Genomic DNA, 26,750 nt, shown 5'->3' with positions numbered 1-26,750 from the left:
GTTTGTTTAGCCTTTCCTCAGAGAGCTGCTTCACACATCGGTGCCTCATACGGACGGCCCGAAGAGACGAGCTGAAGCTTTGAGAGGTGACGGGAGGGAATGAGAGGAGGCGTTTGAGAGGCAGGTTGAGTTGTCTTCCTGCCGCACAAATCCAGCTCGGATCTTAAGTTCGTAGTTTTGGCAAATCATTCCTGTCAGTTAAGTTTGTTGTTGAACGTATCTTTGAAAAGAAGTCGGACAGGAACAGGACACGCAGGCTTTAAACAAACATATAGGTCAGCAAAACTCATGAAGGAGAGAAAACAAAAGCGAATGGGAACAAGCCAGGCCTCTTTTTCTGTGAAAGTATAACTGAATTAGTTATGCATAGATTCCATCAATATGAACAACAATGAGCAAAGTTTGAATAAACTGGTTGGCCAAATATTATTCATGAGCTAATAGGAAACACTGCCCGGGGGAACAAATACCCCGAACTAAAGTATTACTTTGGACATTAGCAGCAAGGCAAGCCGACGGCACATTAGCTCGACTTCCACATGAACTTTTCTTGTGACAAAATATAGTGTTAGTACCTCAGTAAATCTCGCCCAGACACAACAACCACATCAATAACTAGCGACACCCAGACTGTGACTCGGGACTTTCCCTTTCTGTTTCCACTTCTCTTCTCCTGCATTGATTGACCGATCACACTACTGATAGGCTCCACCACCAGATCAAAAAATCTGCCACTCGTGCAAAGGGGAGACACCACAACATCTTGTCACGCTGAGAGCAGAGGGTGGACCCAAACGCAGGAGACGGCAGGCCAGCAGATCAGCTGCAGAACGTTTATTCAGAATCAACCAGGGGAACAGGGAAACACGAGAGATGACTGGACTTAAATACAAACTAAACTAACGAGGGGATGAGGTGCAGAAGGAGAAACACGGGTGAGGGTAATGGGTGGAGGGTTTAAACCAACCTGTTTAAACCAGTATTATCTTTCAGAGTGACTCGAGAGAACGATCACGATTAAAAACATTAAATGTAGGCACAAACAAGAAAAAACAGAGTTCAGAGCCACGGCATCTTGGTCACAGATGCCATCAAAATGTATTATTTCCTCCGGAGAAATACTGAGAGAACTTCGGTACCAAGGATAAAACATCAATGGAAGATGAAAGACAGGTGACGCAATGGATGCTGACATCTGAAGGGTATCGTTCCAAAAAGCTGGTAAAAAAAGCTTGGCTGAGCGCTTTATCATGTAATATTTCAAAGTTGAAGACAAGTAACTCTGAAAGAATCCAACGTGTCTGTGAGGTTTTATTTCGCAAATAACTAATGGAAAGTTTTGTTCTTTTAAAAATCGAGCATAACTCATTTTTCAAGTATATTCTCCAACAATACCTTATCAATCATTAATCTGAGATGTTACTCCAGAGATATTGGCACTTAAAATGATATATGAAACAATGTGAAAGGTATTTTTATCTTTGCACGGACTTTAGAAGTTGACTATGCTGAGTTTAAACTAGCGCAACAGCTGTTACCCATTGGCATCGATGGCTGGTGCTCATGACCTTCGGAGAATCCATCCATTCCCGACTAACCTCTCCCACCAGCCGGTGACGGGTCAGGGCAGGCTCCTGCCTCTGGTCCCAGCAGTGTCCACACAGAAGGTGAGCCGCGTCCACGTGATAAGTCGGAAACAGGAGGGCAGAGAGGTCAGGGTTGATTATTCTACCCCGCTCTCTGGGAAAACAAAATAAGAAAATATTTACACAAACAGGAAGCTTAGTGTGTCTTAGTGATTGGAAACACGTTGAGCCTGTTTGTCTCGCTCCCTCACTTACATTCACCGACACACACATACTGTATACACACATATACACATGATTTAATATCACAACACAAAAGTAAAATTAAAGGTTTGAGGCTGATTTGAGGAGGAGTTGAGACTTCGTTGACATTGAATCCTGGATGGTGGAACCCATTAATGTTGTTGAGTGTAGTCCTCCCTCCAGCCATGTTAGATCAACCATAATAAGTTGCGAGTTTATGGACCTTTGCTCCCCAAATGTCTACCATGTTGCTAATTGCGTACATCTGTGGCTGGTGTTTTGAAGTTTTGTCTAAACGTGCAGCTGTCCGTTCCCTTTCCAACAGCCTCGGGTTAAAAGTGTCATGGCCCTCCGTTATCTGTGTCCAGCCCGTAAATACAAGCCATGCGTGCGGTTTGTGATTCACCAGGAGAGCTTTGCTTTATGAACAAAAAAAATCTTAAATAAAGTTGTTGACTTTAATCAAAATAAACATTACACATAACACATTAAGCCTCCAGCCATTCAATGGTTTTGTGCATATATTTGGTCTAAAAAGCCAAGCGGAGCACAAATGTTTGTTCAGCTTTGACACAAACGTGACAAAGGTGCAGGAGAAAAAAACCCTGAATGGTAATCATTGACACAAACATGCATCTTATTTGTTAGTAAAGTAAACTTGTACATATGTTGGGGAAATTTTTTGTTTCTGTATTCTGAGTTTATTCTCCATAAAAATTTAAATGTAGCCTATTGATAGTATATTTTGTGTGTGCATGTGACAACAATCCTTAGTTTCAGGGGATTATAAAGTAATGAAAATATAAATATATATATATATATATAATCTATATATATAGACTAGTGGATCCCCTACATCCTACACACTGGACCTTAACTGCCGTATGATGATAGGGATTTTATTGTCGCTCTCCTCAGATCCTTGATGAAGACACACAGCCTCTTTGATGAGGCTGTTGCCATTTTTCAACCAGGGAAATGTCAGTGCCATTAAGTTAAAAGGTTAACAGGACCCCCACCATCCGCACACACTGACACACACCCCTGCGTAAAAGATCAATCATCATAGTTAAAGCTTGCTTAGCTGTTCTGCCCTTTATTTGGTGGTGCTGTGAATCTTTCCTCCTTCTGATACTTAAACGTCCACATGCTAGTTTGAGACAGTTTATTTAACTGTGCACTCGTGGAAGTTTGGTGACAAGTCTGGAGTTTGTTTATATCGGATAGCAGCCGTCCACACGACTGTAGGGTGTCTCACAGTGCCATCAGAGGAGGGATCAGCACAAATGTGTGCTATGTGTACGCCAGAGAAACCCGATCTTGAGTAAATGTCAGGATAAGGCGAGGGATTGACCTCTGCCATGAACCATATTTTCTGAAACAACACACACTTGAGCTAGCTTTGAAATAGCCTCTCCTCCAGGAGTGGAGTGGCCCGCGAGGAAGCTAGTCATCAACTTTTTAGTGTAACTAAACAAAGCCTGTGGTAATTTCATTAGCTCACTCTTACATTCTCAGCGAGCAGATAGCTGGTACGCTCAGCTCTCCCGGACGATGTCCCTCTGCTGGATATGACATCACATGCCAGCAATGTGAGGCACGAGTTCATCTGGACAAGATTGGAAAGTTTCCTGAAAGAACAACACCAAATGTGGTAAATAAGGCTGCTTTACTACACTTAAATACTACCTGTTTAGGTGTTTTTACTCAAACTAGTCCGAAACATATACTGTATAGTTTAATGCATAATGAAGTACTTAAATCTTTACTACAAATAGTAATACCATGGTGTAAGAATAAGTTCTACATTCATAAGTTTAAGCAACAAAATATACGGAGAGTACCAAAAGTAAAAGTACTCGTGCATTTCAGAGTAATATACCTACATATCATTCAATTATAATTAGTGAGTCATTCATGTGTTTCACTTCAAAGGTGCAATTTGTAAAATATGGCAGGAATTTAGGTTTAAAACAGCCAAAAAAAATTAACTAACATGATGAAGAGAGCGAGAAGACACAACACCGTCTGTGTTCTGTGTTGCAGAGATGTTTACTTAAGTTAGCATGCTAACCAGCTAGCCCCAGCCCATCCTGTCTGGTTATACCACTTTGTACTCCATAGTTTCAGCTGGGAGATACAGTATGCGACTTGCAAGTTCTCTAAATTTCACAAGCTTTCTTAGATTTCAGTCTAAAAAATAAACAAAATAAACTCACAAAATGTCAAGAAAGTAAATATTTTTACACCCATTTTCCTTTTTGAAACAGAAAATTGAACCACACACCATCTGAATAAAAGTGTCTCTCTTTTACAGGAGCTCAACTGCCTCGTTAACGCATCATAAAACACGCGTTCATTCAAACTGAAAGAAATTAAATGAAACTCACCAAAACAGTCTTGGTTCGTCTTTTCACAATCACCTCTGATTTGTTTGAAACAAATCCTCAATTCATCAAGTAAGGTGTGAAAATACTCAGTCTACAGTCAAAGCTAGCTTCAGCGAAGAGTATATTGAGCAGCAATCAGAAGTTATGCTGCCCCCTATGCTTTTGGAGCTAGCTTCAACAGGTGGCCATGTCTTGTAGGCTACATGCTAATTTTGCAGCTGTAGAAGTGGAACTAATTAGGTTAATCTGGAAAAATACATTATAATTTATTAGTTCATTTATATTTTAACTTAATAATCTAAAACTGCAAAGAATCTAGTAACTAAAGCCATCAGATTAATGTACTGCAGTAAAAAGTATTTGCATCCAACTTCTAGTGGAGTCGACATTTAAAGTAACATAAAGTTTAAATAATCCAAGTGATGTTCAAAAACTTTCCATCACTGGTATTTGAAGCACTGTTTTCTTTTCGCTTTTAACAGAATCAAGTCCCGCCTCGAGTCGTTATTAAAGCGCTTAATAAATCAATTCAAAAACGTCTGTTGTTGTCTTTTGACTGCTGGACCTCAAAGCAAATGTGGTCATTGTTATTGTAAGCAAGCATCCAAGACCGCTACGTTCTGTGTATTCAGGGGGTGATTCACGGAAAATGTTACATATTCATGTGGCATGTCATAACATTTTTCTTATTCAAAGCTCTTGTCACAAACTTCAAATAACCAAACACACAACATGTCTCCCCCCTCAGTATTTACATCCCTCTGTCCGTCCTGACATGGTGTGTTTGTGTCTTTGGTGTTGTGACAGCTCGGCTCCTGCGGCGTTCAGCTTACATTCCTTTCATCCCAGATCCCCCGGGGGTCGGCCCCACCTCTCCAAATCGCTGCCCCAGTGTGAGGGAACCAGACAGATGCAGGACCTGGCAGATGGTAGACAAGCCCATGGTCAAATGACATCCACGTCATGCATACTGTACTAAACTCCCACAATCAGTGTCAGGATGAATTCATCAGAAATCCTGTTTGTCCGGCCAGAAAAGTCACGAATCTGGTGGAGAAAACGATGCGGACTTGCATGCCATCAGTGTCGAAGCTGTAGGGTAATTGAATTTGGATCAAAGACATTGATGTCTTTCAAAAAGGTCTAGAGGGCTGCTCAGTTTTTAGTAATAACAGAAACGCTTCCGGCGTTGACCTCCTCTGCCCCCTTCTACCTTCCTCTCCCCCCTCTGCCCTCAAACTAAAATCCCTGCTTTGAAGGGCTCAAGTCATCGCGGCCACTCAGTCTGATAGAGGGAGACAGAATGAAAAATATCTCTGGAAACGAAAAAAAGTCTGAGGTTTGGTAACCTGTGACCTCCTGCACATACTTCCTAAAATCATGGATTGATGTAAAAAACATTTTTTTACTTTAACAACATTTGTTCAACAGACATTGGATACAGTTTCAAAGTAGCACGAATTGAAAAATGCATCATTACTCTCTTAAAGTACAAACAGGATGTGCTTAATAATTAATCACTAAATGATATTAAGTTACACTTAAAAACACAAAGTCTGAAATATTTGCCTGGATCTTAGTCATCACACACGAGTCCAGTCGTGGCTGACTGTTCTGATCTTGAAGAAACACATTTATGAGCCATGTGTTTGAGCAGTCTGTCCAAAACTCTCCTCCTATAAAGTTGATTGAAAGGAAAAGGTCAGGGCCACGGTCCGTCAGCACAGACAGAGATCTGAGATGACTGTACGGTATATAAAGGCTTTGACAGAATGACACAGTATGTTGAACGGGTGCTGTGAAGCGTCTGTTTGCCTGTAATAGCTGGTGAAAGTGTGCCCCCTTGTGTCTGACATATTCTCTAAATTAAAAGCTGCTCTTGCTCACACTTTTGTTGAAATGAAAAAGCACAGAAAGCAATAAATAATGTTTTTTTTAAGCCAACCAGCAAATGATCAACATTTGAAAATATCCTCTCTTGTTAATTAATATCTTCCTCTGTACAAAATCTGTACAGTTCAATAAAAGTCACTTCCTCCTTCCTGATTTACGCAGACGTCCGATGGTGGAGGAGAAGTGCAGAGCCGACCTCTCACACAGTGAGAGAGGCGTCTCTGTTTCTGTTTCCATGTCTGCATCTGTTGAGGAGACAGATACGGACGCGGAGGTCGAGTTTTCCAGCGATGCATCACTTGTACGTCTGCTGTGGAGGGAAGACTGTGGAGAGTCTGAGCGTGAATTGGCCCCGTTAGCGTGAGCGAGGGGCCCCGCATGTCCTTCCTGATCCCCCTTTCCAAGTCCCTGCAGGTGGGCCTGGAACGTAGCGGTCTGTTGTTCCACGGAGAGGAAACTCTCCTGCACCTTGTCAAACTGTGAAAGAGAGCGGAGATTTTAGTCCTGGTGTGTTTCTAAACCTATAAACATCATTCGGCTGTTTGTTTAGCGTACCTGCTCAATGTTGGACTGAAGCAACAGCTCTGGCCAGACTGACTCACCGCCGCAGCTCACACTGTTGCTTATGTGAGTGCGACTCCAGGTTAACTCCTGTGGAACGAGGCAGAGGGGGTGTCTGAGTGAGGACAGCAGGAAATATCAGAAGTGGATTTTTATAGCATGAGGAGAGCTCTACCTGCAGCAGTTGTGTGCTGTCCTTCAGATGAGTCTGGCAGCGCTGAAGTCTGTTCTTGTAGTGACCCAAGACTGTGAGCAAAGCCTTTACCAAATACATAAGAGTATTAAAAACACCACTCAGAGGCAAATGTTAACGTAATCACCAAGATCTTAAGAGAAACTTAAAGTAAGAAGACAACTGTTGTTGCTGCAGACCAAACTTAACTTTGGTAACTTCGGAGAAAAAACAAATCGAACACGATAAAGCCAGTCCCACAGAGCTGCAGACAGACCTCCACACCCGCTTACCTCTGCGTCTGTCTGGGCCGAGGCCAGGTCCCTGTGGCCTCGGCTCCCCTCTTTGGTGAGCGTGACCCTCGTGTGCAGCTCCTCCAGCTGAGCCCAGAGGCCATCGAGGCCCTCCAGCATGTCCTTCACACTGGCTTCAAAATCCCCCTGCACCTGGACGAGTCTACACAGTGACCTCATCCTATCAGAGAGGAGTGTGTGAAGTTAATCCATCTGAAGAAGGAAGATGGCACGTACACTGGATGTTGAACCTCACCTTTGCTGCAGGTAGTTGCAGATGAGCTTCACTTTGTCCGTCAGTATCGAGTGCTGGTCCACCTCCTCTGGTGTCGCTTCTGACCTGATATCGGCCTTCTTCAGTGAGTGAGACACGGACTGCAGTGAAAAGGAGTGGATTGAGAGAGTTGTTAGTTTTGTGGGTTTTTAGTAGATACTTTAAAGGTGCAATATGTAAGGAGTTTAATTTAAAACATTCAAAAATTAACTAAAATGATCAACCCATTGTGAAAAAATAAACCATTTTGACGTTATGTCAGAGTGGCCAATGTTTTCTCTTGTATAGATATTTATTCAAGTTAGCGTGCCAAGTAGTAAACATCACCAGCGCTCCCCCGGTGCTCCGAGCTCCCAGTCAGGGCAGAGTCAGCTAATACGACAGCTAGCTGCACAGTTAACTGAGCTTAAATGCTAACGGCAGCTACAGTTAGCGGTTAATCTGGTGAATGCTGCACCCTATTTGTCTGAATTCAACAAGTGGCCAGTTCTTACATTTTGCACCTTTTAAATGAGGGATGTGCACGACTAGTCAAGTAAACGTTGATACCCTGGCTAGTCAGCACAGAAACACTAGTCTGTTAAACTTATGATAATTATTTTATTAATGTACACATATAAATTATATACTGACGTAATTTTCACTGAAATCTTACAGGTTAAATGTTGCTTTATAAAAAATGAGCATCACGAGTTACGGATGTCTTGAATGTAGGCTAATAAACACAACATAAATCAATGTTAAACCTTATAGATTAGATGTGCATTGAGTGTTCTCTTGTTTTTTAAACGAGTCAACAAGTCTAAGTTTGAACTTCTGTTTAAATCAGTCGTTAGAAACATCCCCACTTTGAAGTAACTCTGCAAAATGTATGCAGCATGTGTCTGTGCTGCACCTCGTCCACGTACATAAATACATCCGCCAGAAGTATTCTTCTGTAATTTGTGCGTAATGCTGTCATATAAAAACTTTAAGAGATGAAGACAGTGCGCTGGAATCTGCTCGTTGCTTTTTATATCCATTCTCCACTGACACATCTGCTCTACAGATGCAAACATCTGAAGATACATTTTCCTACAAATGACAAAACACATTAGAATGATCCTGATTAATAATTTAAAAAAAGAAGGAACCTAAAAAACATGAGAGACCATGAACCCCAACACAGAACAGTTATATAACACATTAGCTTGTAACACAATCATTAGAAGGAGGAATTTGATTTAAACAAGACAAAAAGTTTAAAGCTTTGCAGTTGGCCTTTTGATGCTGTAAGGCTCATGGTGAGTTTAGCCCGAGGCCGGTGCCAGAAGGAAAGGTCGTGTTCTTGGCCCAGCATGTCAGCACATTTAAGCATTAAGCTCACAGCAAGTTGCAGCCGGTTTCAGACATTAATCTTGGAGATATTTTAGTCATGAAGTGCAGCACAACCAGATATTTTGACCTACAGGTGCAGCTCGAATTAAGTCGGAAAAGAAAGTGTGGGCAAGTTTTCAGGATTTGACCTCAGGGCACTGTGACTGTCTGCATCATGTTTATTAGTAATCCATTATAAATGCTTAAAATATGATAAAATATGACCAACAGGCTATTTCAGGGAAGAGCTTGGAGTTTTGAACATTTCTCGGGGAGCTTCATGGAGTGCAGATCTTCAAGGCCTCTCAGAGGTGTATACTCACCTCTGTTTTAATTACCATGTGTTTATTTTTTCCTCGTCATCTGATGGTATACTGTATTTGCTACCTGAAGAGGCCATTTTATTTATATGTGATGGTCGTTATAATTGGAAAAAAACCCAATAAATAATAAAGGCTGACTGACACTGCTGTCACAGAGCCACATTCAGTGCAGACAGGAAATACGTAAGGAGACAAAACATTCAAATTGCTCTCGTCTGACACAATCCAGTTAATTCAGACTGCAGACGACAGCAGCTCAGTGACTGTGTGTGTGTTGCCCGGGGCTAGAATATCTGTGTATGCCTGAGTGCGTGGTCTGATCTCTGTAATATCACCAACAAAGACTTTACGCTGATCTACATGCAGAGAGCGACTGGAAACACAAGAGATGACAGGTATCGCTGCAGGCTGCTGTGTGTGGTAGAGAGAGAGAGAGAGAGAGAGAGAGAAAGGGAGGGTAGTCTGCTTCTTTAAGGTGGTTTCCTCCCTCTTACCTCCAGCCTGGAGAGGAGAGTCTTTATGTGGGGCACACTGGGGTCCGACAGGGGCTCCTGGAGCACACACAGCAGCAGGCTGTCGGCCAGGACGAGGCCCAGAGGGACGCCGTGGCCCGGGCTCCTCGATGGGGGCGTCCTGGAGAAACAAGGAGATGATGGTGTGCATGCCTTGTGAATTTTTGATTCAATACTCTTTGGTGATTTGTCACAATCTTTGATACAAAATTGATATAAAGATAATATTTATAGCATCTTGAGAAGAGTGGGAATGTACTTTTCATACAACAGTTAGCCGGTTAGGTCCATAGATGGCAAAAACCACCAGATAGCAAACAGGTGTGTTGAGACGCTTGTGGTTCCCCTAGGAGTGTTAAAATAATGGGGCAGTAAAATCTGGCCTGTAAGGTACGTGTCATGCCTCATTGTCTCTGCTTTAAAAAAAAAATGGCCACATTTGATATCAAACTATAGAAGAATGACTGTCAAAGGAAGTCTCACCATGAATACAGGTTATTCCTGTTTTCCTGCTGCGTCCTCAGTGGAGCCTCCCCCTTGAATTGAAGCAAAGCCACTGAATAAACATTATGCGGTTAAATGCGCCAACAGAATAGGGTGAGATTCAGTTCATGCGGCTGCGTTCACCTGGTTCTGTCCTGGCCGCAGGCAGCACTTCAGGGCATGGACACAAACTCCCACAGCCATCCACAGCAAACACACCCACAGGAGCCTCCAGCACACATCCACTGGTAACAGAGAGGGGTGCAGCGGCGCCTCCACCTGGCAGACCGACCACACTACACCTGCTACAGCTAAACTGTACCAGCCTTTCCTGGGTCCAAGTGTCCTCAGAGTCCTCAGAGTCTGTGACCAAGATGTTTCCTGTGGCTGACGAACAGCTGGTGTTTGGTTTGAACTGCTGGAGAAATGTGACAGATGGAAAAACTACTCAGATCTGACACTTCAGTAAAAGAAGCAACGCCACAGTGTAGAAATACTCAGTTGTTTAATTTTTGTACTGAAGTAAAAGTATAGTATTAGCATCAAAGTATACTTAAAGTGCCAAAAGTAAAAGTACTCATTGTGCAGCACAGTTTTTAAACATGCACACAACATCATGCGGTGTCACTGTCAATATATATTCTGCTCAGTTTTTACATCATCTGTCATTAATTTGTCAACATAAATTCTGCAGGCTGCATATGACGTATATAGACATGAGTTAATACAGTTTAATGTGCATAATCCATTCACAGTATGTTCACATATTTATCCAGTATTTATTCTCTTTGTTTGCATAACTTCTAATGCTTCTTTGCAACAACATACAAAACTAAGTTCAGCTTGTGATGTTGTTTGTGGTATTTTTAATAAACTGTACACACAACTGCTTTCTTTTCACATGCTGTTGCACCGTACATGTCTCAACATTCACAATTTTATTCCTTTTTTATCATTCTTCAAGCCATTTGTGTTTTGTTGTTGTTGTTGTTGTCCTCATTTCTAGCTGTATGTCAGTGTCTGTGTACAGTGAGAGCAAATTCATTGTATGTGTTCTCATACTAAACCAGTAACAACCAAAGTGAGAAGTGGTTAACTGAAAATTACAGGAAATACCATTAGTTGTTATTTGGGGAGGCAAAGGAAAGAAACTGTCACGGAAATAAGACTGTTTAGATGCTAAGATTAGTGCAGCCTCAAGGTAGAGTAGTAATACTGTAGTATTACTTGAAAAAATAATAATAATGGTCCCGTTTTGGGATAAATCGTCCCTGAATTTTTTCCCCTTATTAAGATTAAAGTTCAACAAATCATTTTATGACACTCAAATTGACATTAGATTGAAATCTAGTCAGTTTTCACAAAGTTACACATTTCACACCTTTCATACTGTTCAACAACCTTTCAACTTTGTGATTATTGGAATTTAAAATAGTTTCAGGGTTTTGAAAAATGATTTGCCACACAACATGCATTCATAGTGATGGACCAGCTGTTGCTGTCCAGCTCAGTCAAAGAGGTTGATCCCTGAATAAGCACTGTACTGTATACCTGAGAGTCACTACGGGTCTTTTAGCACATAAGCAGTAGATGTGAACCCAGAGGTGTGACATGCTGACAGATATCTGCCTAATGGAGCAGAAAAACATTTACTGTCAACGTAGTCTGAGCAGAGAAAAGTACCAGGACCATCATTTCACCCGGACCTCTCCTCCCTGCAGCAGCAGGTAATGAGAGCCTGTCTCTCAAACGCTGATTCAAATCAAAGGCTGGTTGCTGAATGACACGCAGGTCTACGTACCTCTGTAGTCGTCGCCTCTCGACAGGTTCTCCCTCCCTGTCCTCCTTTACCACCTCCATCCATTGACGGGCCCACTCCCCGCCCCCTCTCTGTCGGGGTCCCGTGCCCCCTCGACCTTTGGGGTAGGAAACTGTCAACCAAGGCATTGGAGCACCACAGACATGTTGGCATAAACTGCAGCAGAACAATTACTTAGACAGCTTACACCTGTTCAATATGTGATTAGCTGTGTGACACAACAGGCTTGTTAAACTGGTTTTACTGGAGGATTGGTTTTATCCGGGCAGTGGCTTTTTCCTTTTCCCACATTCCATCTTAACAGGAATGTGTCGAACATACTGACGGCAATTGTGCGGAGGACAAGCCCTGCTCCGCCCAGGAGACAACAGCAAGCCCTCGAACAGTCACTTCTTTTCTTCTGAATCACTGTCACACACCAACACTGAGCTATTAATAGATCACAGCATGTGAACAATCTGTTTGAATCTGAATAACTTTATCGTCAACAGAGAGAGGTGTGCAAGTCCACGACACAGTACCGCTTTCATGTCACGTCATGTGAGTAAGACATGTTTGTTTTGTAGCTGTTGTTGTTTTTTTCAACTTTCTATCCAACAAAATTGATATGCAAGGGCTGTTATCTATTCCCTTTCTGCAACTACATTGTTAGATGCTTTCTGAAGATATCCTATATTGTTATTTATTTATTAATGTACTCTACATATGTACATATACTGAATAAATTGTGTGTATGTTACATTTTGGCACATTGTTGCATTATTCAGCTCAAGGGCTGTTATGTTACAAATCAATAAAGATGATGTCTAAAGGTTAACAAATGGAGGACCGCCCATTTAAAATCATTAATAGAGTTTCACATTGTTTTCATTGTGATCATTTTTTTAAAAACGCAGTAGAACTTGTTCCTGGTTTCTGAGGCCATGCTGCCATCAAGCAGCGAGAACAAGATCAACACCCAGAACAAATCAAGCTCCAATTAACCTCCATGAAATTGTTTGGGCACCACCTGCTCCTCCTGAGTTCATCTCTTTCATAATGAAGTGAACGGGAAACACAATGCACATTTATAAACTAATTTAAATTCTCAACACAAAAATAATACTGCAATAATAGGAGTCGCTGCACACGATCAAATGTTTTACTTTGCACGTCGATTGTCAGAGACCAATATAAATTATGGGCACATTAATAGCATTTTACAATGGCCTTATTCGGTGCATTAACTTGTGTAATGGGGAAGTTATTGTACAAGCACTTCATGAAAATCCGAGACATAATGCACTTTGAACAGTACCAAATGTACTTTAACACTGAAAGCTGAGCTCCAGCACCAGGACACTTCAGTAGGACGGGTGATTGATGAGACATGCAGAGTGATGATATCCCCTGCTGCTTTTTTTATCCTTAAATATTATACTGCCCTTTAAGTATCAACTTCTGATTAGTGCTTAATAAACAGGTTAATACAGTGAGATAAGCTCACATCACCATTGAGCACTTTATCATGTTGAGCTGCTAAGCTGTTCACTTGGAAACCTGTGAGTCTGTCCCTATATTTCTAATTATAACACTTTAAATATTTTAAACTTTAGTTTATTTGTCTTAAGAAACGCTTAAGGAAATGCTTTTTATATTTGGCTTCGAGCTTCTATAAAAACACCTGTAAGGTGTCTACACCTGTTAGCTAACCACAAGCGAGCTGCTGGATGTGTTGCTCTCATTGCAAAAGTAACCTCAATATAATTTGATCATTTTTTTCACTGCTAGCCAGTGCAAAGATGCACGTAACTTAACACCCCCTGACGTTTTTGCCTCCTCATCTTGCTGCAGTGATGTACAGGTGTGCTCCAGGACCCAGTGACATCACTGTTGCGTGTGGATACAGGTGTGCCAAAGCACATTTCTGACACATCCAACCACACCTAGCATCATGACAGAGACTTAAAAGTCAAGTCAAGTAACAATGCATGATCCCTGAAATCCAGATGAAAACACCTTGGCAGCATTCAGTTGTTGGTTTCACTATAAAAACACAGCTGAGGATGACAAAAAGTTTTTTTAGAGAAATCAGAAAATTAGTAAATAAAAACTGATTTCTGAAAGGAAATTAATAGAGAATGATCTCATCAGGTATCAGCAACAATACTTTAACATACAACAGCTGGTTTGTGGGCAATAACATAATGTTCTGTTTTGGAAGGACAACCGCAGGATTGTTTTATTTTTTTCAGTATTTTCTCATATTTTTCAGCTCTATATTTCTGTCCAAACTTTATTTACAAATACTTTACTTTAAGAAATGTCTGCAACTTTACAAATATGTAAAATGGGCGCTCCAATCTGTATAAGAACTGAGCAACAAAACTTCAGACTCCAGTAACTCTCACAGTAAGACCTTAAAATGATCACTTTAATTTTCCCTGTCTAAGCTGTACTTGGTGTAATGATATAATCTCCCAGTTTTCCTTTTAAAAAATCCTTGTTTTTCAGTGCCATGTTTTCAAACTGTTCAGTCTCTGTGTTTTATATATTCTGTTTAAAAGCATAACTTTGCATTTATCTCTCTAACGACTTTATTTTCTCACTTCATTCAACGTTGTAACACTTTACAGACACATAAAACTGTGCTGGTCATCCATTCATCTCCATCTTAGCTCTGTATGTACACAAGTCTGTATCAATGTGCGTTTGACTGTGTGTGAGTTCATTCATGTGCGTACAAGCTGCTGAGGTCTACATGCAGGATCAGTCCACGGGTCTGCGCTGCGTTTTCACAGTTCATCACTGTACAGTTCAGGGTTTCGTGATGTGAACTTCACTCGTGCCGCTGCCATTGGTGGTTGTGGTGATGATGTACTGCGTGGTGGCTTGCTGATTGGTCGGCTGCTGCTCCAGATGTTCGGTGTGGGCCTGGCTCGTGTTCTGGGGAACCGTCTGTTTGGTCTCCAGCTCAGTCTGACCCTCGGAGATAACGTAGTGTGTCTGCAGGACAGGGATGAGAATGTCTTTCTGTCACACCGTATTCAATATTTCCACTCATTTCTTATTTTTTATTGTTGAGGATGTATCTCAGATCTGGCACCATACTGACAAGTTTCTCAAAGGTGCCGAGCATTGACAATTTATTTCACTGTAAGAATCAGTGTGCAATATATACTCGCACAGACTGCTGCCATAGCAGATACCACGGATAATGCATAACTAACTTTGCAGATGACACGGCCTTGGTCAGCCTACTGGAGCAGGATGAAGTCGACACGGTCCAGTTCTAAATTACTTTGTCGACAGATTTGTGTCCTCACATTTGATCCTGAACACATCCAAGACCAAAGAACTGATATTAGATGTTGGACATGATGCTCCAGCAGATTGAGGTGGAGAGTTTAAGTATCGTGGTCTCATCACAGATCACAAACTCTCCTGGGACCAATGTGCTGATGCTGAAGAAGGGACAACAGCACATTTACTTTCTTGGATAACTGAACTTCTTTAATGTTGATAACAAAACTCTTTTATTGAGAGTATCTAGTATGTTTGTATGATATGTTGGTATGGACATTAAAAAATCAAATTGTGAAGAACTGTGGGAAAATCAAGGGGACACAGCAGGCTGACCTGCACCATCTGTACCTTCCTGTCGGATCAGAACCGAAAAAAGCATTATTCCCATGGCAATAACTCAACTAAACAAGAATTCAAAGTGCTGAATGCTCTCTACAGAAGATGTAATTGTTGTAATAGACAAATTCTGATGAGTTTAAATACAACGCCTGAGTTCTCTTAAGAAACAAGGATTTCCTAACCCACAGCCACATGTACAGGACATTTTCATCCATCAGGCAGCACTCACTCACCGTTTTCACCTGGTTGCTGTTGACTCCAGACACAGGTGTGCCGGCCTCAGCTATCACATACTGGGTGTGAGGTAGAGCCATCATCTGGATCTCAGACGCTGCAACAGTCAAAAGATAACAAATAATTAGGAAAAAAGCTTCTGAGTTTGACAAGATCAGGGGATGATTTTGAATTTTGTAAAACAGATAGTGATATTGTAGAGGAACTGGAAGTGTGAAGTTTTGAAAATATCAATCTAATGTGAGCTGTACTACTGATCATCACTTGTGATTATATTGATTTTTTTAATATACTGCCATATGTTCTCTCTGTGAGATAGTTCAGTATGCCGAGTTGGCTGTATAGTAAAAAACAAAGCAATAAATACATGTTTATAAAAAAGATAACGTATCAAACTGACAGGCAGTCACAGTATAGAGCCATTATAACATAAGACAGTATAGGTGCATGTGTGTGACTCACAGTAGCCTCTGTAGTTCCAGTTTCCGGGTATGTAAGCGTGCTGCACAGTCCCCTGCTGCTGCTGCTGCTGCTGCTGCTGCTGCTGCTGCTGTTGCTGCTGCTGCTGCTGCTGCTGCTGCTGCTGGGTGCTGCTGGTCTGCAGAGTGTGGCTCTGAGCTAACGTCACAGGGGTCAGCTGGGTGGGGCTCAGCTCCTGACTGGGCTGCTGGGAGCTGGGGCTTAGAGGCTGACCTGTGACCTGGAAGAGAGAAGAGATGGTCATAGTGTATTCTCTTATGAAGCATAGCATCATGGAGCCACAACATGTGTTATAAAATCATTCTGTGTTATATATTCAGAGTCAGTGTTATGAGAATTTACCTGGGTGGCACCTTGTCCGGTACCCGGGGGCTCAGAGACCTGGATGTGTTGGACCTGGATGGAGTGCTGGCTGTAGCCATGAGGGTCATGCAGCTGGCTCACATCGACTGTGGGGTGCTGGGAATGTGGGGAGGAGGCCTGTGAAACCGAGAAAATAAATACTTGTTACATGTTCTTAAATTTTCCTGAGTTTACCACAAGACACTAAACAAAACAAGTTTCACTGGAAAAATGGCACTTAAAAAATAACTATTGTCAAAATAGTTTTATTTTGAGTGTTCATCTCACTGAAATTCGACTTTTCTGTGACTGTGTCGTAGTACATGAAAATGTCAAAATGCAGCAGAAAATAAAAGGCGGTTTACCTGCTGAAATGTTTGAAACCTAAATGCCAAAGCAGTAATTTGAATGTCAAAATGTTAAAATGATGCAGGTTAAAGTGGCGGGTGGATACTTTAAAACCTTAAATTGTGCAGCAAGATGTTGCTGAGATTGTTTGAGATGATCTTACCGGAGCCACCTGCACCACTTGCAGCTGGATGTGTCCGGGCTGGGACAGGTTGCCTCCTGCCTGAGACACGGGGATGTACTGGATCCTCTGGTAGTCTCCCTGTGCTGTGCGGTAGTCTGTGGTCAGTGTTTGAGAAAGCTCCGTCATGGCCTGAGTCAGCAGATCTGTGGTCTGTGGAGAAAACAGATCATACAGTTACAGTATCTGTTGTATAATAGTTGACTCACTTTTTTTTTATTGTTCTTTCCTATTACAGCTTTTTTGTTGTGACACCTTTTCACAGAAATCCACCGTTTGTGCTCATGTGCTTATATTTGTAACTCTTTCTTACCACTACAGCTTCAGCTGTGGTACCGTCTGCACTGATGACTGCAGGAGCACTACTGATTACCGCTGTGGTCAGAGGAGTCTGGATGGTGTTGGCAAGTTGGGCGAACTCTGGATGCTTCTTCCTGATGTGCTGAACCATCTTAGTCTGAGATATAAGCACACAGAGAGTTATTAGTTGTGGTCCAAGACACAATTGCTGCAAATACAAAGCTACAGTCCATCTCCAAAGTGGAAAAAAACTTTTTCACAGCTGCATACTCACCTTGCTGCTGTACTGTTTGGCACAGTGTGGGCAGCAGACCGGTGCAGTGGCGATGGTGCCAGTCAGCTGAGTGTGTGTGCTCAACATGGGGTCAGGCTCACCAGGAGCAGCCGGGCGCAATTTACGGATACTGGGAGGCAATTCTGCCCCGGGGTGGTTCTTCAGTATGTGGGCTTTCCTCTTACTGGCACTCTTATACACCTGCACAGGGATCAGTCCATCAGATCCATTTATTCATATCATTCTGAGGTGTAGCAGAACTTTGCATGTTTGATTCAGGTCATAAACTCTCTTGCTGCACACTGGAATCATTAAACAATAAATAATAATGACAACAACCACTCCTCTCAACTCACTGTGCACATGACAGGATGGGGAAAACAAACCTTGTCACAATACTGGCAGAAGTAGTCCCTGTTTGGCTTGATAATTGGCAGCGTTAGCTCAGGCACATCATCAATACGCATCTCTGGATGACGCTTGGACAAATGATTGACCTGTAACCAGAAAATAAAGCTCAGCGGACTGGAATACAACAACAACATACAAATAGTTTTCTGTGAGTTTTTGCTCACCAGCATTCCCCTGCGTCTGAACCCCATCATGCACACTCTGCATTTGAACATGAAGCTCTCAAAGTCAGTGGTGGGAACCTTCAGTTTGAGGGTTTTGGATCGGTGGATCCGATCAGCTTTCTTAGCCTCTCTGTCAGGATTGTGCATGCGCTGCATGTGCTCCCGCAGCTTATCTTTCCTCTTAAAGTCACAAAGGGAAAAGAATTGTCACATGAGAGCTCACAAATCTCTAAACTGTTATCTCTCAATGCTCCCTCTATTTATCTTACCTTGAATTGTTTGCCACACGTTGAGCACAGGAAGTCCTTGCGGTCAGAGTGGCGTAACATGTGCAAGCGTAGTTTGTCGGGCCGGCAGAAGGCCTTTTCACAATCTGGGCACTGGAAGATCTTCTCTGAATGAAAGCATCGGATATGCTTCTTCACCTAAGGACCAGAGCATTATGCAGTCTGAAAAACTGGTTCTAATTTACCATCTTAAACCAGTCTGTTCCTCGTGCTAACTGGCTAAATCACTTGTGCCCATATGCTGCCCCATTTGGCTACACTTCCTTGCTTGGGCTGAATACATAAATGTGTGACTGTGAATACGCTCTCTGAATCTGAACACTGTTCTGAAATTGCTGCATTACCCTGAAAGAAACATTTATTACTGACCTGGATGAAGTCAGTAAATGTCTTCTTGCAGGAAGGACAGGTAAAACAGCCGTCCACAGCATGCACCCCTACGTGGTCTTTGAGCAGGTCCAGCCTTTCAAAGGTTTCTGGGCACAAGAGACAAGAGTAGGAGCGGTTCTCTGTGTGCACCAACAGATGGTCCTCCAGGGCCGAGTCACTACTGAAGCTTTTACTGCAGATGTGGCAGGAGAAGGCGTACGCATCCCGGCCGTGGACCCGCAGGTGCTGATCCAGCTTGTCTTTGTCCCGGAAGGCCTTGCCACAGTGGGTGCATTTAAAAGGACGGAAACTCTTCCTGATGAAAAGGTGCTGCAGCGCTGCGTTCTAACGTGGACGAGAGGAACAGAGGAGTTACACAGAGAAAACCCGAGCAGGGTTTTTCAGTTATTTGAAGAGGCTGGTAGATGTGATGGAGTGTGCAGGAGGGGGCATATCCTGAAATGCCACATGAACCTTAACACTATGGAAAATGAGGTAAGGAAGCTTTTGAGCTCATGTTTTTCTGCCATCCGACCTACCTGCACATCCACCTTTGAGGGACGCGTGCATTGAGGAAGAGAGACACACTGTTGTAAAGCAAATCATGACCACGATGACACCAAACAAAAAATATCTAAATCACTGCACAATTTCGGTGAACACAGAGTCTCCTGTCTTACCCGTATCCTCTTGGCACGGCGCATGTCCTGAGATGTGAGGTGTGCGTCTGATTGGCTGCTCTGTGCCGGGTCCTCCTTCAGTGGAACCGGCAGGTCGGTGTTGGAAGGTGGGGTGATCGACTCTGGGACCGGTTCCCCTGCAGGAGGTATAAGCTGGCCCTCTGCCTCAATCACAGGCTCCACCTCCGGCTCCATCTCCACCACCTTCAGCCCATTCTGCGCTCCCTCCACCTGCTCCTCCAGTGGCTTCTCAGTCAGTTCCAACATCTCCTGATTAAAAAAAGTCATTGGAAGTTGGCAATTAGAGAAATGATGCTCTTATAGGCTCAAGTCATCTGAGAAACATATTTCAAAAACATACTATTGAGGCCGTCTATCAGCAGGACACTTTTAATATTGTGTTGCTCTTTTTATTTAATAGAATTAAATATTTTTTACGAACCTCATGAATATTTTTCCACCTAATATTTGCTTCTGTATTATTGCTTTGTTCCGAGATAACTGTATCAATTAATTTTCCATTTATTGGTTCATAGTGAATCTAATATTGTGTGCACTAGGACTACAAACTAATTATTTCATTACAGTTTAATCTGTCAGTGAACTTTCAGTACATTATTTGGTCTCTAACGGGAGAAATTAACATAAAATGGCGCACAATTTCTCAAGAGCCAATCAACACAGCATGTATTAACGTGTCCCTTACTGTTGTCTTGTCCCCACCACTGTCTCCTGGTGGATCCAAACGTATAAATTTAGGAGGTCGTCCCGGTCTTCTTCCTGTCCCAAATCTCCTCCTGCCTCTTCCTCGCCCCCGGCCTCTGGATCTGAGAGGGGAAAGGAACAGCGAGCGGGTCATATGCGCTCTAACGTAACATGACAGAGAAATTATTATTATTATTAAAGGTTTTACCTTGTAACAGAGTTCAACTTGTCGTCATGCATGTTGAGATGTTGCTGCAGTTGTTCAGAGCTCACGAAGCGCCGGTTACACTCATAACAAGGCCAGTTCTTCTCTTGCTCCCTGAGAACTGAAGTAAAAGAGGACCACTACTGTGTTAACAGTTGTAGAGAGACACATGTCATCGCAGCAGGGATGAGACTGTGTTGAGCAAAGTAAGCATTATGTACAGAGACTCACCTTTTCTCTCTTCTTCTGTAACATCGTGGATCTTCTGGTTGACAAACTCTGCATATGATGCTGCATACCACACCTGCCGAGGGAAATATCAGTAAGAAAAGAACATTTCTGGACTCAGCTCTGGATTGTTTCCATCAGCTCCTCAGAAAAAAATCTGATCTTAAAATTACTAGATGTTCAACTTTTGAGTAAAGTGATCTGAATTTCCTCATCACCTGGACAGGTAGCATTCATCAAACAGGACAAATGAGCGTACTCTATACACGATGCAACACACAAATCGTACAACACCCGACTGACCTTGAGCTCTTGTTTGGGTTGGATGTTTTTGATGGTCGTGTAAAATATCTCAGAGCCGTACTGGTAGGCCACCAGGTTCTGCTCCAGGTGATTCTGAGCAGGTCTAACAAACATCATCCAGTTACAGCTGTCTTCATCAGAAAGGTCCAACCACATATCGTCAGACTTCTCTCCGGCTTTCTCTGTATCCAACATGCACAGCTACAACGACAAGCAAAAAAACAGATAAGAGACAGTGTATTTGTACATGAACAGTGCAGCTTCACACCAGAATATAAACTGCACAGCTAAACGCAGCTCAATACCAACCAAACATCAATGAGACATGCAGAGCAGTGATTTACTTTGAGATGAATGTAGTGTTCCTGCAGTTCACTCTGAGGAACCAGGGGTCCCTCCACAGGACCAAACTGCGTGCGCTTCGGGATGCGTCTCTTGGAGAACACCCCGCCCAGGAAGCGATCGATGTAGAGGACCAGAGGCAGACTGGCCCGGGCCTTGGACATCACCGGCCGGTTGGGGATGGGGTGCAGAGCGCCGTGCTTCAGACACACAGTGGGGTTGGCGCTGTTACACTCCTCACACCCTGAGAGGCCACACAACAGACATAATAAGTTAACGTGGTCTAGCTCTGTTAAGACGACTGTGTTACGACTGTGGAGGCCGTCACTCACACAGGCTGTGAGGGTTGAATGACTGAGGCTCACGAGGTTCCCAGTCATCCATCTCAGAGTCTTCATCCTCATCTTCGTCAGAATCATCTGTGGAGTCTGTGGCTCCGAGGGGACTGGTGGGGGCGTCCGCCATGTCTGCCATGGAGGGGAGCGAGTTGGACACAGACAGCTGCTCCTGTGTGTCATGTGACAGAGTTAAAACTCACTCTTCAGACTCGGCTAGTTTACATGTAACAATGCAACAAAAATTAAATAAAAAGGAAAAATAGATGCATCTTTGATAGTTTTACACAACTACATATTAATATATCTATTAATATAAATATCTTAATCTCAAAATGTTAACCCATGACGCTCCTTAAGATCAGTTTTTAACTATCAGTTGCCAACTCATTTTATCTACTAATCAACTGATAATTGATAATTGCAACTTGAACCTTACCTGCTGGAATAACAAAATGTTTTTGTCAACACTGTGTAAATAATCATAAAACAATCACTTACATTTAGCTATTACAGACCAATAGTATTTCCTTGCTTGGAGACAGCACAATGTCTTCTCACCTGGGAAACCGGCTCCAGGATGGCTTGAGGAGCCTCTGCGACATTACTGAGTACATGCAGATTGGCAGCATTCATGTTCTGTCCACTGGGCAGCAAAACTGTGACCTTCAAATGAGATAGCAAGATTTTAAGGTTCATTAAAAACCAGCTCATACAGTGCTAGCTAATAACATGACAGTACCTGGTGAACTCACCTGCTGGGTTGTACCATCCTGCTGAATGTAAGCCACTTGTGGCTGATCAGCAAACACAGTCTGAAAAGATTAAATGCAGTGCTGTGAGCAAATCTCACAAGTTTTATCTTCTGTGTACTTTTGACACAAGTGAAAATATATGAAACTCCCACACATGAAAGGGTTGGCACATATAGGTGGTGAAGAATAACTCTCTTTAGCTCTCTCAGCTTCAACACATCACTACATCTTGCCACAAAGTCCTTGAACAAAACAGCTAAAACACATCTGCTCTGAATAAGATCCTCTCTTACCTGAGAGCCATCTGCGGGGTGTATGTAGACCAGCGTATGCTCTGCAGACTCCACAGAGGTATAGGAGTTCCCGTCTGCTGTATAAACCACCTGCTGCTGCCCCCGGTCTGCCTGATCTCCACTGTACACTATCTGGGCCACTGTGCCACCTTCGAAATGCACCTGCAACGCACGTGCACAAGACACAAAGCATGATTACACTCTCCAACTGCGACTCACCGTCCATTAATACGACTCTCACTTTTAAAAAGGGGTGTTAACTACCACCATGAAAGTGGATGTGTGACTTAAGTGACAAATTTTGGGATTCAGCAGCAAAAAGGTTCAGTGGACAGAGGTGAGTATGAAAGACAAATTGCGACTGCATGCCATCTAACTGCTTCTGACTGTAAGAAAGCACTTCAGGGACGGTTCAGACAGGGTGGCAGACCTGTGTGCCGTTGCCTGAATCATTGTTGGCAGTCTGACTCCACACAGCTGAGGGTTCCTGCTTGGTCTCCATGGCAGCACGGTGCCAGGCCTGTCGCCAACCACGTCACCTAACGCTTCACTCAGGAGACAGCCAGGGACGCCTGTAACACACACAGACAAGAGGATGTAGGTGATTTTGATGATAAGACTGATGCAACATGGAGATAATAGCTAAGTACATTATGGGTGGATGATGTGGGATGCTTTAATGTGTCATCTATCATTTTAAACAAAGGTGGGATTTCTGTAGAAAGGTGTACGTACTCTGGAGTGATTTCAATAATGGAGCCTAGACTGTAACTGCTGTATCAAAGTCACATTACGTCCTGAGCACGTATGAACAGGGGGAAATCTGCTCTGCTGCAACAATGAGGCACTGCAGCAGCCATTTCTGAGCAAAGTGGCACTCAAATCAACCTCAAGTGCCACCAGCGACACGGGTTGTTTTTTGGGGGGTTGTTGCAGACACAGTTTGGCTCGTCTGACAGGACATGCACACCAAAATAAAGCAGCATGTCACTCCGCGCACAGAGCGGTCACACAGGACTCTCAGCGGGGGTACGAGGGAAAACGCGCTCAACGTTTGCTCACGAGGCCGCCCGGAAAACGGGGTCTAAATACAACCGCATGTCGGCACAAAAGCCACCGTGGAAGATCACGACTTTATAAACTCATTCAGAAATATAGTTGGTATAATCAATAATAAATCAAATTCCCCCCTATTTTAACCCCGCAGGTTCGCAGTCCCAACTGGACTATACCACAAAAACCAGCGCTATAGAAACCCGGGCATTTACTGCACCGCAACATTAGCATTACGGCCATATAGTCCCAATGTACGGCCGACCTTGGAGCCAAACATAACTTGTCAAGCTTCAGGACGTGGAGCACAGTCTAAGATTTGTCACAAAGGTGATTTTGAAGCGGTAAAAGCCCGCATTATTTGGGTAGACCCACCCGTCCCCCCGTTCTAGTTGAGCCCAGCCCTTCAAGTCGACTGTGAACAAGGAAGACCGGGCTCCATTTTGGGTGGGACTAACAACAACAACCACATCCGAAGAGACCGAGAGAAAATATATATTTCTTCTGCCGCTACAAACGCGCCCGAGCGACCCGCACGTTTAATTCGTGTTAACAGAAAGACTTCCGAGCAGTCGAGCTACACAACCGGCCGTGAAGCAATCGCTGGTTTTCTTACATTTTGTGGAAAGCGTAGAAGTTGTTCTTACCTCAGAATGGTAGCTGCAGAGATGGCCGCATTGCATATATTAACATAATCTGCCTAGCAACACGCAGGAACGTGGCGTATGATTGGTGCTTATCTGCTCGAGAGCAAAAGATATCGTATTTTAAAACATTTATCCGGACGATATATTTTTTTTTAATGTATATACTCGTCGGAATTAAACCATGAAGTGTTGAAACAGTTAACTATACTGCGCCTAACGTGTTTATAAACGTGGTTAAAATTTGTTGATCAATTATCGGACAGCCAATCAGAAAATTCAAACGCGGCAGTCATCCAATTGAATTAAACCTCTTCTACTGCTTCGCTTTTTTTTATATACGTATACTTTTTGGTAGCATCGCTAGCTTTGACAATCTTTTCTGCTTTAAAACACTTTTTTTTTTTTTGTCTTTTACAACAGTGGAGATTACAACAGACGATATGAATATATTGTCCAATGTAATGTGAATATAACGCGTGTTCACTGCCCTCCAGTGGTCAAAGAGAGGAACTGCAGCATTAAATTAAGCAAGTTAGCGTCAATGCACATATGACGGTGCACTTCCGGTGAATACTTTAAAAATACAGCAGCAAAACCACATTTAATAGTGATTCATTATTTTATAAAGGGTATCAACAAGGATGAACAATTACGTTGGAAGTTACTGTATTTTTTTTAGGCTATTAGTGTCCATTACTAATAATTATAATTGTATATTATTAAAACTTTCAATGTCATATATCATGCAAATGTCAAATTATATATAACTGCCATATAATAAATCAAGAGACTCCTATTAAGAGAGTTTAGGTCGTTACTTTCGAGGCAGACCAGACATATGAGTGTGTTTATTATTTGCCTTTGTTGCCCTCCAGTGGTCACACTGAGGTACTGCTGTATCAAATCCGTCAATGCAGACATGATGATATACTTGAGTTTCCGATTCGTACTTTCAAAACACAGTGACAAATATGATTTATTTATTTTACCACGAAGTATTTACGGATTTTTTTGAGATGTCTTGAGCTAACGCTTGTACTAAAACAATCTTTTGTTGACTGGGTGTATTTAATCATGAGTGTTCACTGCCCTCCAGTGGTCAAAGACAGAAAATGCAGCATTAAATTAATCAGGTTATCCTCAATGCACATTCGTCAATAACACTTCCGGTGAACTCTTTTCAAAATATAGTGGCCAAACCAGGGCAAACCGGACAAATTCAAACGTCATGAAATTAAAGTCCTACAGTTGTCACAGTTTATAGACTCAATGGGAATAAAATTCATTTTAGTAGTGATTATTTATTTTATAAAAAGGTATAAACAAGGATAGATAATAATGTTGGAAGTAACTATTTGTTTTAGGCTAATAGTGTACATTATTAATGATTACGAACAATTGTACATTATTAAAATGAACACTATTTGCATCATTAAATAACGTGCAAATATCAAATCATGTTTTTAAAAAAAATGACATTACTTACATTACTTTCAAGACAGTTCTTGTTCAAAGTAAATAACAACAAATGCAGTCCAGTAGCATCAAGACACTCAAAATAAAACAATGAACAGTGTGGTTACCTGAGCAGGACAGTATATATCTAATATTAAAGTTAAAAGGTATCACCTCCATCATCTTTTCTGGTGGATACTTTCAAAATAAATCAGACAGACATGTAGTTACACACTCTGAGCACTAGGGGGCACTGAACAGTCATGATTACACACTTCCCACAGCTATAAACTCCACAAAGAAAAGGTGAATTTGTCTCTATAAAAAGAAATAAAGAAGATTAACAACAAAAGAGAGTATGTGTTGTTACCTGTGGCAGCCTGGCTGACAATCACACATCATAATGAAGATACAGTAAAGGCTTAATTTAGAAAAACTCCCTCCTGAAGCTGGTAGGACCACTGAACACAGACATTTTATGATACAGGCAATAATTAGACTACATATCCTGTGATATCCTCTATACTGACTACATTTATGGGTTTATGATGTTGTTATACTTCTTACATGATATCTGTTCAAAAAAGTTTTGAGGTACGGTCTGATTAAGAACATTTAGAAGAAAAATCAATTTAGTAATTCAGAAACACTAGAGACTTTCTATAATACACTGTTTAAATGATTATTGTGGACACTGTAGTCGGATCAACTTGCAGCTACTCGAGGCTCTGTTGAGACAAAAATGAAAATTTTCTATAGCAAAAAACAGAAAGGTGAAGTGACACATATTGCAAAGAGTTTTTGACTTATTCTCTCTGGAGCTGTTATAG

The 26,750-nt window shown here is 42.2% G+C and overlaps 2 protein-coding genes across 4 annotated transcripts; both read right to left on the bottom strand.

Annotated features, from left to right (window-relative positions):
• Positions 1-5,604: 5,604 nt before the first annotated feature.
• Positions 5,605-12,033, bottom strand: LOC311255727 (uncharacterized protein; the record flags this gene model as incomplete). Its single annotated transcript, XM_084350375.1, has 9 exons — positions 5,605-6,589; positions 6,668-6,763; positions 6,849-6,932; positions 7,139-7,319; positions 7,395-7,513; positions 9,586-9,724; positions 10,087-10,139; positions 10,231-10,504; positions 11,888-12,033. The coding sequence occupies 9 exons, from the start codon at positions 12,031-12,033 to the stop codon at positions 6,248-6,250; spliced, it is 1,434 nt and encodes a 477-aa protein (XP_084206501.1). The 3' UTR covers positions 5,605-6,247.
• A 999-nt stretch (positions 12,034-13,032) lies between these two features.
• Positions 13,033-24,534, bottom strand: prdm10 (PR domain containing 10). 3 transcript variants are annotated; one of them, XM_084350808.1, is made up of 23 exons: positions 24,466-24,534; positions 23,196-23,337; positions 22,766-22,927; positions 22,473-22,532; positions 22,279-22,383; positions 21,715-21,889; positions 21,385-21,626; positions 21,041-21,241; positions 20,741-20,813; positions 20,513-20,630; positions 20,306-20,426; positions 19,600-19,869; positions 18,920-19,264; positions 18,533-18,688; positions 18,264-18,443; positions 18,075-18,185; positions 17,689-17,889; positions 17,428-17,571; positions 17,097-17,267; positions 16,586-16,723; positions 16,226-16,463; positions 15,763-15,860; positions 13,033-14,890 (listed from the first exon to the last, which is right to left on the bottom strand). In XM_084350808.1, the coding sequence occupies exons 2-23, from the start codon at positions 23,265-23,267 to the stop codon at positions 14,702-14,704; spliced, it is 3,570 nt and encodes a 1,189-aa protein (XP_084206934.1). In that variant the 5' UTR covers positions 23,268-23,337; positions 24,466-24,534; the 3' UTR covers positions 13,033-14,701. The 3 variants fall into 3 exon arrangements, with proteins under 3 accessions (XP_084206934.1, XP_084206936.1, XP_084206935.1); XM_084350810.1 differs by having other exon boundaries at positions 21,715-21,883; XM_084350809.1 differs by lacking the exon at positions 24,466-24,534 and adding an exon at positions 24,194-24,276.
• Positions 24,535-26,750: the final 2,216 nt, after the last annotated feature.

Source organism: Pagrus pagrus (genome assembly GCF_965226575.1).
Source record: "Pagrus pagrus genome assembly, chromosome: 4".
Classification (NCBI taxonomy): Eukaryota; Metazoa; Chordata; class Actinopteri; order Spariformes; family Sparidae; genus Pagrus; species Pagrus pagrus.
The sequence above is the reverse complement of the archived record's forward strand: the minus strand, read 5'-3'. Positions and strand labels throughout refer to the sequence as shown.